The sequence below is a fragment of the Accipiter gentilis genome, chromosome 23, assembly GCF_929443795.1.
Source record: "Accipiter gentilis chromosome 23, bAccGen1.1, whole genome shotgun sequence".
Taxonomy (NCBI): domain Eukaryota; kingdom Metazoa; phylum Chordata; class Aves; order Accipitriformes; family Accipitridae; genus Astur; species Astur gentilis.
In genome coordinates this window covers 9,927,093-9,948,071 of record NC_064902.1, presented here as the reverse complement: position 1 = coordinate 9,948,071, position 20,979 = coordinate 9,927,093, and the positions used below count along the sequence as shown (strand labels likewise).

At 35.2% G+C, this 20,979-nt stretch overlaps 1 protein-coding gene across 1 annotated transcript in view; it reads left to right on the top strand.

Moving 5' to 3' along the window:
• Positions 1-20,979, top strand: part of ERC2 (ELKS/RAB6-interacting/CAST family member 2) — a 527,385-nt gene that overhangs the window by 370,046 nt on the left and 136,360 nt on the right. Inside the window, exon 14 of the mRNA XM_049826970.1 lies at positions 5,224-5,371. Within this exon, the coding sequence (XP_049682927.1) occupies positions 5,224-5,371 (148 nt within the window). The remainder of the gene's footprint in view (positions 1-5,223; positions 5,372-20,979) is intronic.

The window sequence follows — 20,979 nt, the reverse complement described above, 5'->3', positions numbered from 1 at the left end:
AGGAGAAGTTTCATTTAATGAGTTTTGCTTTTCCAGGGAAAAGTTCTCCCACTCTTCCTTGTAATGAACAACCATATTATAGTGGAGGATATATAGATTGGGAATCCTAGGAATTTGTGTATGTCAAAGCAAAATGTACAGAATAATTACCAATACAGAGCAAATGCTGTTAAATTTAACATCTATTTTATTAATCTGAGAGTTTACCCTAATTTTACCATGTACAGTTAGAGTGATTTTTCTTGGTGTTAAAAGTACTACCCTGTTATTTGTGTAACAGATTAGTTTGCCTAAAAAGAGAGGAAAAACTACTAAAAGCAAAAAGGATTACTCTTTATAAATATTACTGTTAAAGAATGTCATTTAATTCAGTGCTCTAATAAATTATTTTAAAATGTCTTTTATTACCATCATTTATTAAACAATAAGGAGACATTTTGGCTGCAAATAGTGATAACATCTCTATAGAACTGTGTTTGGATAGTTATTTTTTTCCTGACACAGTAGATAATTAGGAATTATAAATTACGCTTACACTCTTAAGCATGTTAGCTGGAGAGTATATCAGACTGTATGTTGTTCTTGGTGCCAGTTCAGGTCTTGATTTTCAAAAATTCTTGCACAGAAATGCACGATGAGTTTCAGTTTCTAGCAGCAAAGCGGAAGTGTATTACTCACCTGAGAGATATAGACAAAGACCTTGCCACCTGTTTACATTCTTGAATGAAGTTTACTTCATGTTTGTAAGAGAGAGAGTAATTTTTGTCAGCTGTTTTGCTGGCATCTTAGCCTTGTTCCTAGTGGTGAGATAACCTCACTTCAAATGTTTCCTGCAAAAATGGTGTAGTAATTTTTTAGCAGGGTGACTGCATAGCTAAAATAAATTGCTCCTGTTCATCAGATTTGGTTCCTCCATAGGAGACTTGAAGTATGTTGACAGGGTTGCACAGCAGCTTTCACAGATGTGGGTAAACTAGTGTGTGATACGTAATGAGAGAGATATGATAATGTAGAGCTACAGGCTGCTTCATAAATGCTCGGCTCTCTTCGTTTACAATGCCTCACCAGCGTGGGCAAGGTATTTTTCAGCCTCTGTCTCCCAGGGGCTTAGTGGAGGAACTGTAACTCTAGTAGTATGCTAGTCCATGCAGAAGTAAAGGAGGCCGCTTCGGTTTTTTTAGATGCCCTGTCACAAGCTGCATCTTTATTTTGTGCTCTCTAAAATAATAATAAAAAATGTTGGGTCTCTCTGTCTTCCCTCTGTATTGAAGTAGTTAATTAATAAGGATGTAAGCAACCAATATGTATCATTTGGTAGAATATACAGTCCTGCTCTGCCGAACTCTTGTTCGCCCTGGTGCCTGGTTAAAAGCCACTGGATTATATATTTGAGGTTATTACTGTTCAGATTATCCATGATAATAGACGCAGATAATACACTGACATACTCCAGGAGTATGTCTGTGCAGACAGGTGCAGACAGATGCAAGCTTGCTCTGCCCACACTCTGAGCAGGCTGTATGCGAGCCAGTTCCTCTCTGGAAACCATCAGCGTGTTGGTGGCACTACGCCCAAGCTGAAACGCCTTGTCTCTTAGATACATGAGGCTTTACAGCTTCTCAGCTGAAGCTGACTCACATTCGGGCAGATTTAAGAGTACTGGCAGTGTGACCTTGCATTCAGCTGTCTGTCTATGTAGACATATTATTCCGCACTGCTGTGGAAGGATTTCAGTAGAAATCCCCATCCTTGTATTCTTGTGCAGTCGTCTCTCAACATTCGTAGGTTTAAGGCCTCGCAACTCCACTTACATTTACAATGAAGATAAGAATTAAAAAATATGTTCACAAAAATTTGGGAGGGGGCCAATACAAATTTGTGTATGTGCTGTGGGTTTGATGCAAATCTTAGAGCATCTCAGTGGAGCACTTATGGAGTCATATGACAGCAGCTATTTCACATGACTATGAACCACTATTTCCTGGAAGTGTTTGGTATGAATCATTATTTCCTGGAATTAAGTGTTTGGTTATTATTTTCCCAAGACAGGACAAGTGCTGTACTGAATGGAATTGTCCTGTGAGCCACAAGACAATAGAGAAAAAAAATTTTGTTAGCTTTCCCTTGCAAAAACATTCTTATAACTTCTGGTTGGCTTTCATAATCCCTCAACACCACCAGCTGAGAAAAAGCATGCTAGGGTCTGCAGAACCTTCTGGTTTGGGGGTTGCAGAATCCAGAGTGCAGATGTTTTCAAAGCATGTTGACCGGGTCTCCTCTCCCATGGAAGGTTTTACCTCATCTGCCACTTTAAAGTGGGGCTAAAGAGTGTTGCACAGTTGAACAGTTATGACCACAAGAATGTGCGATCTTTTTGGCTGGCAATACAAAAAAGATGGATGCGAGCGAATCCCATTATCAGATGTTGAAATGATACCAAATAATTCAGTAGTTCTGACTCTTCTTCCTCACTAGTCAGGTTTGTGTTTTCACTGCCAACTCTGAGGCAGTGAAATAATCTAAACTTTGGAGGAGAAGTAAAATTTCAGCATAGCTTCATGTAGTTTTCAAGTCAATTTAAAACTTTTATTCTGATTGTTGCTTTTTACAGCTATAATATGTGTTACACATAATGAAATAACATCATATATCATTAGAAACCTCATAGATGACAAGTATTTACCACGAAATTTGCTATTAGATGAGCAGATATTGTATTGGGTCTGGCTGGGATGGAGGTAATTTACGTAACTTAAAAATTAATCTGAATATATTTACAAACCTTGGGATTTCTGAGATGTAGATTTCTTTACCTACTTTCATTCTGAGTGTGTTGGGTTTGTGATGGTTATGTCAACCTTTATCTTCACATATTAAATAAGTATATCTTTAGACTGATAATTATGGTATAAATAGATCTATATTTTGCTGTTTACCAGAGGCACCTACTTTACAGCAATGATCACCATGATTTAATCCCACTGGTGTTAATTGCAGAGAGGGCAAATCTTTGCCCTACGTATCCTGAAAACCAGAGGAACATTGCGAAACCTTTTTATTAATAATGTTCAAAACAGCAACAAAATTGTTGCTTGATGCAAGTTAAAAATTGGAAAATGTTCCATGATGCAAACCACTGGAACATTGCCAAAACTTCTGACTAACCTTTCTTTCTAATTTTAATACAGTCTGCTATCAGATAACTGTAGAGGGACTAACCTAATCTTATTTAATTTAGAAGAAGAGTATTTTATGTAATAAGAGTATTTTATGTAATAATGCAATATGCTGTTTCTTTGGCTTTAAAGTCACAGACTACCTGTTGCTGACACTTTCTGTCAGAAAGCTTATGTTATCACCCCTGGAAAAAAAGCCCATCATCTAGGGTTAGGACAGAGACTTGTATGTAAAAGGTACTGTGGAGAAAAAGCTGAAATTGTGTTACATGTTGGTTTCTGTTTGAGCCAGATGCTCAGAAGAGGTCATATTTAGATTTTATGTGGTGCATAAATTCTCTGCTTTCTGCAAGGTGAGAGGAATTGTTGAACACAGTAGCAAATCAGCTCTCTTCCATTTCAGTGCATTAAAAATTTAAGATTTTAATGAAAATGTTATGGAATTGATATTGTATTGAGCACATAACATGAAAACACTGGCAGTCTTTTGCAAATTACTATGCAGCAAGTTTTATGCATTATTATGAGGTTTATAGAAAACAATACACTTATATCACATTTCAAATTAGCATTATGGATCTGTGACTCTGATATTTTTTTAAAGTACCTGTTATTTAAAATAATTAATAGCTTTCATTTAAATTAACTGTTGGAGACTTATGGCATCCTCTTTTAAACATCATTTAACTGTGATTAAAATGAAGAAGACAGAATAATAAATGAGATTATTTAAGTGTATGAATAAAATGCAACTGTTTATTTAAAATTGATCCATGTCTTATAACTTTGAGAGTAAAATAAATGGGTTGTTTTTCTTTGACTCCATCAGAAATATTGTCCTATAAATATTTACATTAATGCATTAGGAACTTAGAAATAAAAGTGAAATAGCTTTCTTGACATTTTTGCTGGCAAGCAAAAGACTATGAGAATTCCAAACTTCTAGCTCACCTTGACTGTATGAAGTTCATGAGCCGTATTCTTACATTTATTAGCAGTTGGAGCCTAAGGTTAATTTACGACTCATTTATCCATGTTTATTTTTTAATGATTGATCTTATATAGTTCTGGAAAAAGGCATAGGCCATAACATATTCTGTTCTAAAAGCTATTAAGTATTATATGCTTTTTCTTGGCTGATAAGTCATAGTCTGTCATTGAATGCATTGCAGAAGATTAATATATTTCTTTTGTTTCGGAAAATAAGGGACAGATTATGGCCTTGCCAACGTGAGCATTTTAGAGTATAAGAAATAATAAGATACTGCAAGATCTGTGCTTCCAACTGCATGTTGTAAAAATTGCCTTTGTCATATGTCCTCACAAACTATTTACGATGTGCCCCTGCTAGCTTCTATGTAATTCTATATGTTTCTGAGTGCTGTAAGGTTCTGTTTGCTTATGGAGATTGAGGGGTCAGCATTCCAGAGGAAAAGATTCTTCATGAACAATTAGATCAAGGATCCTCTATTCTAAATGTTGTATTTTACTTCTAGAATTACAGTTTTGTGGTGACACAATGAGTAATAACAAATTCATAGGAAAACGTTTAAGTAAATGTGAGGAAGATGTCCAGAGATTTCTGTACTGAGGTCTCTAGGGTACCAAATTAACAGGATAATATAAAAATATGTTTTATCTGTATCACTTTGCTTTTTATGATTCACTCTGATTTGAATAATTCACAACAGATTTATGTAAGATATTCCAGAATTCGGGAAAGTGAATTTAAAAAAATAAATACCAAAGATTTTTAAAAGCAAGACATTTCACAGAAATATTGTTAGCTATCATATTGTAGTAAAATAGACTGAGATAAATGTTTTATGGGATAGTTAAATAATGAAAAATCTATAAAGAGAACTTTTTTGGCTAATCAGTTTATTTCATGATTTGATTAGACTTGACAATGTTTGCTATTTAAAGAGTGTTCAGAAGGTAGTTGATTGTTCTCCTAGTGGTTAAAAGAAACATCTCATGTAGTATGATATAGTAGTATATGTTCTGTTTTAATGATAATAGAACAATTTTTATTTTATTTTATCAGACAGGAAGCTTTGCTTGCTGCAATTAGTGAAAAAGATGCAAACATTGCCTTGCTTGAACTGTCTGCTTCAAAGAAAAAGAAGACTCAAGAGGAAGTAATGGCTCTTAAACGAGAGAAGGACAGATTAGTACATCAGTTAAAACAGCAGGTGGGGAGAGATTCATTTTCATACTTTCAGGGCAACAGAAAATTGGCATTATTTTCATTTGTGCTATTTTATTCTAACCTCATATTGAAAGTCTTCAAGCCAGGTCTGACATGTGACAGTAGTTATGAAAGGTAGGACATGTTCAATGTAAGTGTTTATTGCTTCTCTATGGTTGTTAAATATTTAGCTGCACATTTGCTTGGCTCATCCTATATGCAGTCAATACACTTTCTGTTTTCCCTCCTCATACTGCTTCCAACCTTCTTCATTATATGAGACAGAGAAGAGCAGATGCTTTTTGCCATAAAGCAAGATCTATCCATTCTGTTAACTCTAACCTTCTTCTGTTCAGTTAGTTGCTTATCTGTTGTAAAATAATTTCGTTTTCAGAAGGTTTTGGGCTTTCTGAGAGGTTACCTGGAAATCATGATTATCCTTAAAATAAATTCTCTAGTGACTAAAAAATCACCCTGTCTTCAACACTGTAAGTAATTCGAGGTTTTAATAAAAGTGTAGTTACAAACTGTAGAAATAGATTTTATCACAGGCAGATTTAATTTATGTTCTGCTTTATTAATGAGGAAAATAACCATACTAGACACAGTACACATGTACCAGACACAGCACATATGTCACATATGTCTTTTCTCTGTCTAATTAAAATGTTTAGAGCTCTGCATAGTGTGCAGTGGCTACTCCCCCCGATTTTTCAAAGGTGATAGTGATAGCCAGAAGAGGTACTGTAGGCAAGAGGACAAAGGATGTTCAGATAGCCTAGGTAGTAAAGACCTGTGCTGTGTGTCCTGTATATTGTTAAACACCTTTTCTCCTTCAGAACAGGTGAAAAAGACGGTAAAGATGTTTTCAGACCATGTCTGAAGGCGTCGTATCTGATGTTTTCCTTTGTGTGACATTAGTGAATTCCGTGATTGTTGCTTGAGGGGAATACCATTGGCAAAATCATCCCGGTCTCCTTAGCCTGTCAAAGTAATCACTCTGCTGTCAGGCAGCGTGCCACTTTACAAATGAGCATCCCATGTTAATAATGTTTAGGACATACTGCGTAGTCAATATTATGATTCATTATTCTGAATCATGCATTACATACTGTAGAACTCCATGCACTCAATAACAGAAAATTAAGGAAAACCCTTGCTGCTATGCTAAATTCCCAGTAGCTCTGACCTCATGTATCTAATCATTATAGCTTTTTCCCACAGGTCTATAAAAATAGGAAACAGCCCCTGAGCATGAACTTACCATCCACTCATGATCTTGACTTCATTACAGACTTTCCAGCCAAGTACCTGTGTTCCAGCCATGATGCACTCATGTCTCAGGTCAGTCAGCTGGCCAGGAGACAGCCAAATTTTACATGTTAGATAGGCAGACGTGCTTTATGCTTTTTATTACTTCATCCCACTGTGCGGCGTCAGAGCAGATGATGTTATGTTCCAAATAATTTTAGGGATTTTTTTTGTTTGTTTTCTTTAAAAAAGAGAAGGCAGTTATTTTCTCTTTTGGATATCTTCTTTTTTCACCTTTATCTTTCTTTGCTGGAGAGTGATTGTATACATCACTTTGCCATGTTCCATGATACCTGTCACGGGTATTTTTAAAATGTTCATCAGAGACTTGGGCAAACTGCGTGGTTTTGGTTGGTTTTGTTTTTGGTTTTGTTTGGTTTTGTACCTTTAAGCTGTTGCTGAAAATTGTTCAAAACATTCATAACTTTCTTCAGAGTGAAGGAACAGCAGAAGAGGATTGCTAGAGAGGCATTGTTTTGGATAACTTCAATTAGAATTGTAACCAAATACTTCAAATACCTCCATTATTTATAGTGATAAAGATCTTCAGTAAAGCTATTTAACTAGATTAAATTGATGCCAAAATAATCTCCCTGTTATCTCAGACACCACAAAAAAAAAGAGACACCAGGAACAGGAATGTGGTTTAACTAGGTCACCACTTTATTACACTTAAGAATTATCTGATAATAGAGGTTGTAGAGATCATTCATACTTCTTTAATCCCTTTGGGGAGAACCACTGTCAGGCCCCAAAGCTTTCACATGTGCACCCAACACAAAGGCTTGTTAGTGCTTCCTTGCTATGACTGCGCTGGGCCCGAGGGGGAAGTGACGGATTCCACACAGTGTGATATATCCACTCTGTTCCTCAGTTTCTTTGAGAGATGCCGCCTCCCAGTCTATTTCTGACTCACTAGAACTTCAGTGAAAGATCAGCTGCAGCATCAATTTTTTTCTTATGGCCTTATTTGTCCCATCCCCCATTTCCACAGCTGTTATACTGCTGAAAGAAAGAAGAAAAATAAAGCCCAACTTCTCCAGCCTAATGTGATCATGAAAGGAGAGACATTTTTAAATATTAGATGACTCACTGGATAATGCTAAATATTAGGCCCCCAAGTCCACTCCTGTTCTGTATTCTAGAGGAATTTTTGCTCTGACAGGCAAAATAACATGGTGAGCAGTGCTAAAAATCTATATTCCCTTCATGTATATCCACAATAGCAAATGGATTTTTGATGCATCTACCTACTCAATCAAGCAGGAAGCCTTCTGTTCATGGCTACAAGAGGCTGAGAACCTATCAAGGCAGCAGGGCAAAGGATGAGAAAAGCAGACCTTTCATGTTGCTCATCACAAAGGTTCTCTGCCTTTCAGTTAGTGATGGGAAAGCTAGGTGGCATATGAAGCACTGTGGCTGAAAATCTTATTAGCAGAGCACCAGTAAGAGTAGGCTTTCCCTGTTCCACAAAGAGGCATCAGCTGGTAAATGTGTTGCAAACTCCTCCTTTCTGCTTCAGCATCTGCAATTCAGACATTTATTCTCATATATTTATATCCTAGAGGAAGTCCCATTCTTGACTTGCACATCAAATAATGCACCTCCTGAACATAAAATATCTGATATATCTGTTCTGTGTTGCTAGAAAATTGCTACTATTACAGGTGCATCAATTTTAGGAGATTTCTTCATTAAATGTAAAACTATTTTCTACTGGTTTCCGAAGACAGTTGTTTTACCCCACTTATTTTTTCTGTCTTCCTTTTACGATTCCTGTGCCACTTCTGATGTTCTCCAAATTTTGCTAAGAAGTGTTCTCTTCAGAACCAGACTTTCATTTCACCATTGTGTTAGACCTGCAAAACAGAAGAGCAGTTGTTGCAGTGTAAAGTAGCAGTTAATACAGATTATGTCTTAAATCATGTAGCCAAGCTATTGGGAAATCATTTGTAATTACTTTAGAGTGCTAACTGGAGCTAGAAATTTGTTTGAACATAATTTCACCTTGCCTGGAAATCTACATGCGCTGTTGTAGATGTCAGCAATGCTCATATAGAAACAACATCCTACAGTTTCTTTAGATAATCTTGTTATATTTTCCTCATTATACTGCAGACGTCACGTGGTGATGCTGCAATCGAGCTTCTAATTGCATCTGCTCTCCTTATGTCCTCCATGTCTCCCAAGAACATCTTGTTTTTCAAAGACTTGTCATTTTATTAAAGAAGCAATAATTTGAAATTAGCCTTCAGTGAGGATGAGTTTTACCATTTGAAATAGAAAATATTATTTCAATCAAGTTTTATTTTGTCATCTTTATAGACAGGTGAATGACTTTGGCCTAACTAAGCTGTTGTGAAACTTCAACCCTTGTGCCGCGTCATCATATATCTACAGTTTAGTTTGCTTTTTGCTTTTGTTTGCAGTTTGGGGAGTTTCTCTCTCAGAAACTCTCTGAGTCTCTTGTTTCTGCTGCTGTCTCTTTCAGTGGCATCCTAGACTTTGTCATGTAGTTGATAAACTCCAATTCCATATTTCTAGCAATTTCAAATCATGCTGTACTATGGATCATTGCAATGGATAATACTTTAAAAAGCACAACGTTATACTCCAAGCCTAGGATGCTGGTTTGCTATTGCTGTTGAAGTGATGGCTTCAGTGTCCAAGGTAGAGCACCGTAGCTTGGAAAGTCCTCTGCTGATATGAAAAAGTAAGTACGATGGCTTTTTTTGAGAGACCTACAAAGGCTGTTTCTTGAGAGAGAGAGAGAGAGGACTGGTATGTATGTGAACTCATCAGAATCCAAGATTTCCAATTGTATACATGAAATGCCTAGGAATATCCTCTTTGAGGCATAAGAAGGGAAGTCACTGTCTTTGGAAAATCCTGTTGATGAAAGTAAAGTTCCTAGTGTCAGAAATTTTTTTTCATACAAAAAATATGAATACTCCTCCTTAATGTTTCCATGTGCAGGAGAGAGCCAGCTACTGCTCTTTCACCTGACTCTGATGAGGCCAGTGATGGTCGCAATTTAAGGGAAGGGGTTGTGAAGTTTTAATGGATATACTTCGTAACATTTATAGGTGCTCACCTAGTTGGAATATCAAAACGTTTGCAAATTCATCTACTGCTACTCAGAATGCTGTACAAGAGCAGTGGTGGCTCCCAACATGTGAGGCCATCATAGGCATGAAAAGCCTGCTTCATATTTAAAAAGGTAGGGCACAGTATGTAGTAGATGTCTTAAAGGTTCAGGAGGTCAATTCTATTAAACTCAGTGGAGTAACCCAAAGTATTGAGGTTACTCATAGAATTTTATTGTTATTGGATTAAGGCCAGAAAAACAGATTCTATCGCTGTGCTGTAATGTATCGCAGACTTGCACTGAGATTGAATTGCCTAAATGCAAATGTTGCTGCTTTCACCACAGACTTACACTGTGAAAAACTTCTCCAATCACTCTGGTAGACTTCTGAAGCATCCTGGTGTATTTTTCAACTGGAAGCTTCTTGGCTTTCCAAAAGCTTCCTTAAGGTTGCTTCAGGAGAATGTTAATATTGTGCCACAGGCAATGAGCATGAAAAATTCCATGAGAGGAAACATGTACCAAGAGCTTTTCAATATCTAGGAGTAACAGGCTATTGTCTGAAGAAGCACCATTCTGGCAAAGATAAAACAAATACAATGTACTGCCTGCTTAGGCATGAATATTCATCTTAGTGTATCCATGTCATAAACTTGATGTTATTTTATATCTTTTATTTTTTAGTATGGCTTCTCTTACAACAGTGAAGTCAGTTAAAACTCAGTTTGGACACAAAGTATTTACTTACCAAATGCATGCCCCACCCCACCCAACTCAAAAAGACCTCTGCATCCTTTTCTTTTTAATTGATCAATTATTTTTATAGTCATAAAGTATCAATGTTTTCCACATTGACAAATGTACTGATCTCCATTGCTCAACAGTGCCTGCAGACTGACAAAGGACATCCCAACAGTAATCTGAACTAAAATAGAATTAAACCAGAAATAGGATGTGTTTAAAAAAAAGTCTCAATTGCAAATTTCAGGGTTTTTTTTTTTCTCTTTCTAAATACTTCATTACTTAAATAATGCTCCTAGCACCAAATATGCATTTGAATGCCTTTCTCCAATTTTTCTATTCTAATTTTTCTGGCCTTTGGGAATGTCAAGCAGATTGTAAACTACCAAGACATTGATTTTGAAGTAATTTGTCACAATTCTTCACAATGAAAAAGAAGCATCTTAAAGAAATGAAATATATTGCCTTTGTAAGGGAATGAGAACATATGTGATTTATTTTAAATACGAAGCTACAGATGTACATATATTAAAGAAAAAAATATTATTTACGTGAATGAGTTGAGCAGTCTTTTTATGGATTTTGACTATGTGAGTTTAAGTAAAACTGTTATTTCTAAGCTGGAAGAAAAGCATTCGTTTTATCTCATGTGCTGGCTTACATTTACAGGTTTTTTCACATTATATTTTGATAACCTAGGAAAATTATTTGTATCACAACGTATCCAAATGTAAAATTAGTTGTAATAATACTGACCTCTATGTTGCAAACACCTTCCCATAAAAAAATGAGCGTATTGTAATGATTTAAATACAATTTAGCAGCTGCAATCTCTCAGTTAAATATTTATTGTTTAGTCGTTTAAATAAATGGGAAGCATAGTAATGCACTCCCAGCAAAACAGAATTACTGGAATTGTTTTGATTCATACACCAAATGCTGTATTTTGAGAGGCATAGAACTTTGTTGTAGGCTTAAAAAACCTTTCAGAAATACAGTATTAGACAAAATCACCACAAGGGCTTGGCTGAGTGATTATGTAATATTTATAATCACCCTGGCCAAGATTCCTTTTGAGAATTCTGAGACAGCTATTTTTAGAGAAATTTGTACAGTGATGCAATCCTTCATGAAATAATTAGCTTAAAGTCCATTTTTAGAACATCTCAAGAGATTTCAGTAAGAGCAGAAGACACTGCTATGTTACTGATTCATTCTGAACTTGGATACTGCAAGAAAATTTCCCAGTCGTCTCTTTTCACTTTGGGGATATAGAGCCAAAAATGTAAGTGGAGTTGGCCAAAATGCAAGGTCTTCTAACTCCTTGAGAGCATTTTATTTTTCTTCTCAAAACATGAAATTAGAAACCTTTCCAGTGTTTTCAAGACTGCAGGTGTACAGAATACTCTGGCCAGAGGCAAAGCTGGTGTTTGGCAGTCTTCTCTAGTCTATTAGTTTGCTACTCTATATTTCATCACATAAACATATTGCTAATGAAACAAAAAGGGTGAGAAACAAGGCATTTTAAAAATCCATGTAACCACAGTTTCTCAGCAAATTAACCACTAGCAATATTTTCTCATACATGCAATACACAGAAGTATTTTTTGCTAATTAACATCCAAGTATTTCAAAGAAATCTTTCAGCAGCAAAGGAGTAAAATGGAATTGAAGACAGTATGTTGCTTTACATACACTGTTCTAGTTAAGTACATCAGAAATAGTGCTAATGTGATATTATGGTGCTGATCTCAAGCACTCAAGAATAACAAAATACCCCAAGTTATATTTTTTCCTGTTAGATTAATTCAGTTGTATTGCATTGTGTATTTTATGATATTGAAAGTGGTTATATTACTGTATAAGAAAAATAATAGAAGTTGTGATTGTGATTATTCTGGCAGCCCAAAACATTCTTCTGCAACACTGTGCATTAATTAATTGTATTTAAGCCCTCTAATGTTTAACAAGTGTGGGAACAAAAAAGTCTTGCAATGCTTTCTTATGGTGTCTGTAGACCTTATCATCTGTAGATCAGGAGCACTGTCCTGGTATTGTGTTGGTTCCTAATCACCATTGCTTCTGTTTCTGATGCTGTCAAACTAAGTAAATGTTTCTGATTTCCTTGAATTTCACAGGTGGCAATATTATAGGAGCACAGAATACTACATTATTATAATTATTATTATTATTAACATAGATCTGCTTCAGAGAGAGGTTTATTGTAGTGTTGAGTCTAAATGTTACTGCACAGTAAGTAGAATCCATGTTATGAAGCCATTCACATGGGTACTGCGGACGTGTTTGACCATTGTGCTAGTTCTTTCCTCTTCTGTTTATACCATTTACTATCAGTCATAATATTGGTCTTACTCAAGCTTTAAGCACCTAACTTTGAGCAAAGGAGTAGTCTGAGACCCTTAAGTTTTAAGAGTTTTATTTTTTTTACAGTTATGCTACACAAGCTCTTTGTTTTATTTTGGGCAGGTAAGAATAGATGTTCAAATAACTTCATATGTTGAACTCTCATATGAGGAAAATCAATCTGGTTATTTTTTCCTTAAAAATTCTCAGGCAATGTAGCAAAATAGCTATTAATCTCTGATTTTAAATGTGTCAGTTCAGACTCCATTGATCTCAATACAAGCAGCCCATGCATTCAGTGACCTTAATTTTTTTTTACTATCTTAAAAATCCTTGTAGTTTATACTTTTCTATTAATTAGAAATATTCTAAGGCAACATTTCTGCATGTCTTCATATTGGGTTTTATTCCCTTCACTTGTAATCTGAATTTTAAATCTGTATTTTTGATTCTGAGTCTGTAATTCTCAGTTTTGCAAAGTACAAGCACCTTAGATATAAACCCAATGCAGACAAATTAGTGTAGGGGTGAAACAGCAGAGTGCCACTTCTCCCTATAGCTTAACGCAGCAGGCTCCATATGGCGCAAGGTAAGAAAGAGAATGTGTCTGTGTAGCTAATAGCCTTTGCCTGATCAAATTAGTTAATTCAGAAGAAATCTTCTGTGTTGGAAAAATACTGAAAATGTTGGTAGTGCTCACACAACACTTTTCACACATTCTCAGTAAGATTTGACAATTTATATTATAGAAGTTGAAGGACTTGGGTCATAGCGGGATATGGCATCACTTTTTCCTCCTTATGCTTTCAGGAATCCTAATTCTTTCAGATGGTATTTTTGCACAAACATTTTCCAATGAGAGGGGCATTTTTTGCCTTGTAGCCTATAGCAGTCAGACCCTGAAGGCACCGCAGGCCTGGTACATAAGTCCTTTCCTGCTTTGTAATTGGTGATCTACTGTAAACTCTATTTCTGTTTGTTCTCTGTTCAGAGCTTTTTCATTCTTGAAGAATTTATATCATATCTTAAGCATGGCCATGGCTAATGGCACCCTTTTTTACTGGTGATAATCTCATTGTGAACTTATACTAGAACCTCTTAATAGCTATAGCTGTCATAACACACTTTGTTCAGACAAACAGTTTAACTTCACTGAGACTGAAAATCTTAAATGGAAAAAGTAGTTAATGCAGATATAAAATAATGTATATATTAACACTGGAACTTTTGTAATTTTTGGTCTGGCTGGCTTAATAGGTGAAAATGGGTATTAAGTATCTCAGATAAGAATAGTGAATATCTCCATTATATAAATGCATGAACTCCTAAGCCAAAAGGTTTTGGTTTTTTTTGTCCACGAGACATTTTTGAAACAAGTCCCTAAGTTCTACTACAAAGTACTCCATGATAATAAAGCTAAATATAGTTTAACACTGGATCTCAAGTACAGTGCTAAGTAGTCAGTTATTAAAAAAAATTGTAAAAATTGGGTGTAAATTTTTTCTGCTCCTGTGATGGTGGATAAAACTTATCATTTCTACAATCTAGCATCAAACAAAGATTAGTTATAGGTAAGATGTCTCTATAAAGCATAGCAAGACAGTGCTGTGATGTTATCCTCATTTCGGTCCATATTCCAATATACCATCCATGTGTTGAAATTTATGTTCTATTTATCAATTTTTACTGCCTATAATGGAAGAAATGTAGTAATTTCAACTTAGGCTATATTTTGTATATGATACAAATGAGAGACCTGGGCTTGGTAATGAAATTGCAAAACTTACAGCGGAAAAGAACTATTCAGACATTAAAGACACTGAAAGACAATCAGTGCTACTAACCAGAGATCTGCAGTTCCAAAGGTCTTGTTTAGTTACTGAAGTTTCTGATTCATGTCTGGTTTTAAATAATTATTATAGGGAAGTATCTTTTTAATGAGTTATTTCCTGTTGTAAAAAAAAAGAAAAAAAAAACAGAGAACTTTACCTTCTTACGTTGCTTGTCTGCATTTAGTAGGACCTGGCCTGAGATGTCCTCAGGCAGCTACTGTTTCAGAGCTTTAATTATGCTTTTTAACCCACTTCTTTGTGTCTATGTTCTTACATACTTCTATGTAATTACCAAGTTTAGCAGTAGGACTCAGACAAATACTTTTAGCATGACTTTAGCCTATACATTACTAAGTATGCTGTATTATTACAAGATATTTCCTGTGCTTCAAGCCATACTTTTTATTCACAGAACTTAAAAAGACTTCAAAAACACAAACTCTAAATGCAGAGACCACAACTAAAAAGTCAGATGGACCATGTTCAAATCAACATAACTTTGTTCAATCACAAGTGTCAGGAAAGTTGAAATTTGGCCTTAGTACTTGAGATAAGTGTCTGCTTGGCACTTGGAACTGCTGCCTGTCTCAGTCTGCCAAGTGTCTAATATCCCAGCTGGTGTTTGTGAGACTATTATCCTTCAGCTCATGAAGAGGGAGACTCACTATGAGCTCTAACTTCTTTCAGGATAAGTCAGTCACATTTTGTAATCTTGCAAAGCCGCAGGTGTAATGGTTGTTAATATCAGTTAAATATTATTCTAATTGAAAAAGAACCAAAAATATATGTAAAACTTCTATGCTCGTGTTCAACATGAACAAATTATCAGATCCAAGTCTTTGAAAAGATCTACACTGGAAGCTGCTTTCCATTGCTGCACAGGAGCCCGAGTATCTCATTTGAACAGCAATTGCTTTTGTATTTCACCTGGGAGGAAGGTTGGATTTCATGAAAACTTGGAAAATACTCAGTACTGTTTCTTAGTCCCTATTCTCTGTCCTGTGAAACTGGGAGGGCAGACAGAGCCTGAAGAACAAGTGTTCTGGTTACATGTGTGTTACAAATGATAAGAATTGTAAGACTTTAGTGTAAAACATCACATGAATTAAGTTTAATATATAACTAGATATATGTGGGAAAAAGGAACATTTATATGCTTTTTTAACATAAAAACTTTACTGTGTTCTTTACTTCATATGCAACAGTTGTATCATTAATGAGGTAAAAAATAAAAAGAGTTAAATGAGGAGTAGCCAAACTTTTCTCCAATAAGCTATCATGCACACTTTTAGCCTGCATGCATCCTGTCTCTCACACTTTCCAAGACAAGTCATACACTATAACAGGAAAAGAAAAACTTGCTTATTAGCCCATTTGGAATTTTAACAGGGAAAAAAATAATTGTGTTTTTCAATGGAGGCAGGAAACAAAGCAGCAAAACCCATGTTAAAATACAGTTAAGAGTAAGAATATAAGAATAGATTACATTACAGGGATGTTATAAAAAGAAAATGCATAATTAAAGCACTCAGTAAAACATAACTCTACCCTATAGTGATGCATTCCAACACCCATACGGTTATGATTATGATAGTTATTTAGCATCTGGAGTTCCTAGTTAGTTACCATACTGTAATGTTTTTGTTATCTTTTGGTTACTGATGAGTGCTTGCAAACTTATAGTCTTCATAACTTAATTTTTTTTTCTGTTGGAATTTTCTTGGTATCTAAAAACTCACTGCATAAGCAACAAAAAAAAATCCTGAATTGAATATTATCATATATATTTAATGATTGAAGACAAGAGAATAGTTTATTTTGGAACTAATTAGCATTATGTTGCTAGTATTACGCTGTTAGAAGTGACCTGAATAATTAGCATAAAGTAATACAAGCTCTGGAATACTTTGAAGTATACTGAAGAATATTGAAGTCCACTTCTTCCATGCAGCTCTTGTATTGGGAAAAGATCCTTCAAAGCAATGTCCAATTAACAGATCTTCTGGCTTGTGGAACAATGACGCAAGGCCTTCTGTCAAAACCATAGTTGGTGGATATATTTTAACAGCTTGTCTCATTTAATCATGTGTTGATTCAAGAAGTGTGCTGCCGTTAAAAAGTATTGAGAGCAGTTGCAAGGTTAGGCTTTTTAAAAATAATAGCCTTGGAATTATCTTTTTTGCTTCATCGAGATAATTAGTGAACCAGTGCTCAAAAACCTCTTTACATGGCATTTAATTTTAATTTTCAGTGTAGCCTGTGATGACTCATTTGGTCTTAGAAGTGACCATAAGGGTTACTTAGAAACACAGCATTCTGTGTTGCCTTCTGAAATGCCTTTTGTAGCTACTTTTCAAGACTCTCTTCCTGTTACAGAAGCGTAACAGTCTACATTGTGGAATATTTTGTATTTTTTAATGAACAAATACGTTCTGTTTTCATAAGGTCTTCATTTTGTGCAAACTATTATAGTCCTTTAACAGATTGTGAGTGACAGATGTAATTTGGTGAGCTTTAAGGATATTTGAGGCAAAGTACAGCATTTGTTGTCCAACATTTAATTAACTGTCACTTGTCAAATAACAAATCAGCTATAAATTGTATTCTATGGCAATTAGCAACTTTTTGTTGTGCAGCAGTAGAAATTATAAGAAATTCTTCATTTGTCTTCAGATGATAGCAGTTTTCAAAGAATGTGTAAGAATATTGTTCTGACCTGAAAACTGATTTTATTTGGAGAGAGTGAGTACAGAGCTGGCTTAATTAGCAGACATTTTGTTAACCCTCAGCTAATGGAATTCAGGCCTGAAGCACTGGATTCATACTGGAAAACCACTTGCAGTTGCACATGCCTTCATTAAATCCAGGTTAATTCCACTAAGTTTATGCAACTTCTGAATAAACTTTGTGAACTGTATAGTCTTAAGCACACAGTTTTTTAGATCCTCACCTTCTGTATTTCAAAGCTTAAACAAGATTTTATTTGTGTTTTCTAAAATTATTAACTTAGGGGAAAAAAGCTTAGATTAAGTCATTTATTAGTAAAAATCAGGAAGACTAGAACTAAACGTCTACCACATGAAGATCTCGAAGTGCTTTGTGGAAATATTAGCAGGCTTATTTTCAAATAGTGAGATTGCAAGAAATAGAGGTTCTGTGTCACTGAAGACAACAAGAGGCCATTGCAGAATCAAAGCTAGAATGTGGGTCTCTAGATTTTAAATTCCATGCATTAATAATTAGACCGCAGGGTATCTCCAGGATGGCTTGTAGGCCTTAGATCTGCCTCCCTCCTGTATTATATAGGGAAAAATCCTACCGTATTGAAAGTGAATATTCTAGAAATGTTTCAAATTCCATTTAGTGAAGAGAGATTGAGAAGAAAATCCAAAGGAAAGTAATAGCTATTGAGTGGTATTACACCTATATCCCAGAGCAACAAATCTTACTATTTTTCCTCATTTGAACCTCATTCATGAGAGTTTTGTTGTTAACCTGATCCAGATGACAGATCAAAGCATAGTTCCCTATTGCCACCTTGCTAAAATATTTTTTAAAAGACAGTTTTAATATTATAGTTTTACAGTTACAGATTGCTGTTAAGCTATTTAGTCTGTTACCAGTCAATCAAGGACTTTCATTTCACTTCAGTAGATCCTTACTTAAACTCAACAGAATTTTAGGAGGACAAGAAATATCTGTCAGTTTTCTTACAGTGCTAGATCATAAATTCTTTGGTAAGTGGGTTAAAAATTCAGTTACACATACCATTCATGACCTTGACATCTTAGCAAACAGTGATATTGAATGATCAAAGACAACTGTTTCAAGCCCTAAGGGTTAATATACCTGTGCACCTAGATTTAAGCTGCTTTTAATTCCTCTATCATTCGTTTATTTCAAAATAGATGCAGTATTTGTTGAATGTAGTCAATAAATTTAAAGAAAAAAAAATATCTGAGGAAACTGTTTAGGCTAAAACTAATAAGGCTATACATGGTCTGCAGAATTTGCAGTTAATTAATTGTTGCATTTTACAAGTTAACATTTTTTTCTTTCCTAGTATAAATCCAAATTAAAACCTGCTCCTTCTCAGGTGTGGGCTTGGTGTTCAGCAGGCATTTTCAAAAAGAACCGTTGGTATCATTGTCAGAGCTGTGGCTATGTAAATTTTGAGAAACCCTGTTTTCTGGAAAACTGTATCAATAAGAATAGTTTTAGAGGAAAAAGTGAATAAAATTTTGAACTCTATAATATGACTATTTCAGATACAGACTAACTTGGGCAGAGTAACATATGATGCAAGTTAGATATGGCATGGTTTAAATGCGTCTACAATGATCACTCTAATTTTCATGAATTGAACATTCCAAGACCAAGTTTCCCAAGAAAGGTCATATTGAATAATCGGTTGTGCTTTCAAAAGTAAAATGAGAAGAGGTCTTGGATGTTTTTGAATAGGAAATTTTCAAGTATGCTGAAGATGTTGCAGGAAATGATGGCACTGCCAAGTCAATAGGCAGTATTTTTCCCTTGCAGTCAGTACTGAAGCAGTGTCCTAATGTGTTGATATGGGACCCAGACCATGAGGATTTACTGTCTGATAAACCAACATCCTAAAATGTATACGCCTTTCTGTGTGTTTGTGTCTGTGCTTGTATGTAGCTGTAGGGGTGTGAAGCCCTGGGGTCCTGAACAAATTCCAATGTGGTTAATTAATTTCTTCCTCAAATAAAAATATACCTGGCATTTCAAAGCCTACTAAAGATTAAAAGAGTTAGCAAGGGAATCAAACAGAAGTAATATTGCAGATTTTTGTTTAGAAGGACCTGAAAAGAATTGTATTGTTCCTCTGAATGGCTTTACTTTTGTTCCTCCTCCAGAAATCCTTCTGTTCATCCTCCTCAAAAGTCCCGCTTTTAAAAGTTTGAAATCACCACCATTGTTCATACTTAAGTCAACGCTAAGCATACCTGGAAAATACAGTTCAGTGTGGAAGTATAGCACTCTGACAGTAGCCAAAGCAAAGACAATCAGAACCTCAAAATCATATGAAAAGCTAACAAATAAAAACAAAAATATTTTAAAAATAGTGTTTTGCAGAATTTTTAGCAGCATTTCAAGAAATTAATGACAATCACAAGTCATGTAAAAGTTTGGATGGTTTGATGATCACTTGAGTGGAAAAGAAATTCTCATTTCACATTTCTTCTATATTTTGCTTCCAGAACAGGCACACTAAAGGAAGCCTATTACAGCATTAACATTTCTTTGTGCACATTTTACTGCAATCTGGCATCCAAAAGGAAGAAACATTAGAAGTGGTTTATTTATATTTCAGCACCAAATTAGAAAGATGACATCATTCATTTACAGTTCTTATCCCATGACATGTCTAATCCCCAACACCTCATTACAGGGGACACTTTTAGGATTGCATATATCATCTTGTTTAACTTTTGCATTCTTTTATGGAATACAGTTGAAAGGTAGGAAATTTAAGGCTGTTCATTGATAAGAAAATAAACTAATAAAATGTTAGGAGCTTCCCCAATGAGGCAGGATATTGCAGTGTTTACAGTAAGTGGGTTATTATTTGTCTATTAATTCTCCATTTTTTCCACTCTTTTGTTCAAAAGGCCATCCTCTTTGAATCTAAAGACAAACAGACCAACTATGATGATTCAGATTGAGTTGGTCTTTTGGCAAAATCGGTAGAAATTCATAGCTGAACTTCATACAGCTGTATGCTTCCGTCTTCTTATCTGGGAGAGAGAAAATGGAATTGTTCCAACTGTGCAGAAAATAGTATTAAAAATGTTAAATGATACCATATAGTGACAGTGTCAAATGAATATTGTTCGCTTTTTTTTCCAGATCTCTTTTCTACTTTAGAAAAAACATTAAAAGTGGTGACTCTAATAGCAGTCTCTGAGTTTTTACATTTTCTATTAAAATAGACTTACCAGTGAAATTTTCCTAATGGAGATTTTGATATAGGATTGTTCTTATAGGAAAATCAATTTACAATAGTTCTGGAAGTAAATTTACCACATACTAGCTATGGGACACTAGCTATCTCATGGGCACTTCGAATTGGAAGCCAGTTAGACCTGTTAATATAGGAACATACCCAAACAAATGAGTTGTGTTTAAATTAATCTGTTTAAGTTGGTCTTTTAGAACTCATTAGTTTAGGTAAAGTCCTGGGGTAATGTGTTTAGCCAGCATCCTCACTGGAGTTAGCATGAATCCTGCTACCTTGGAGCATGGGAA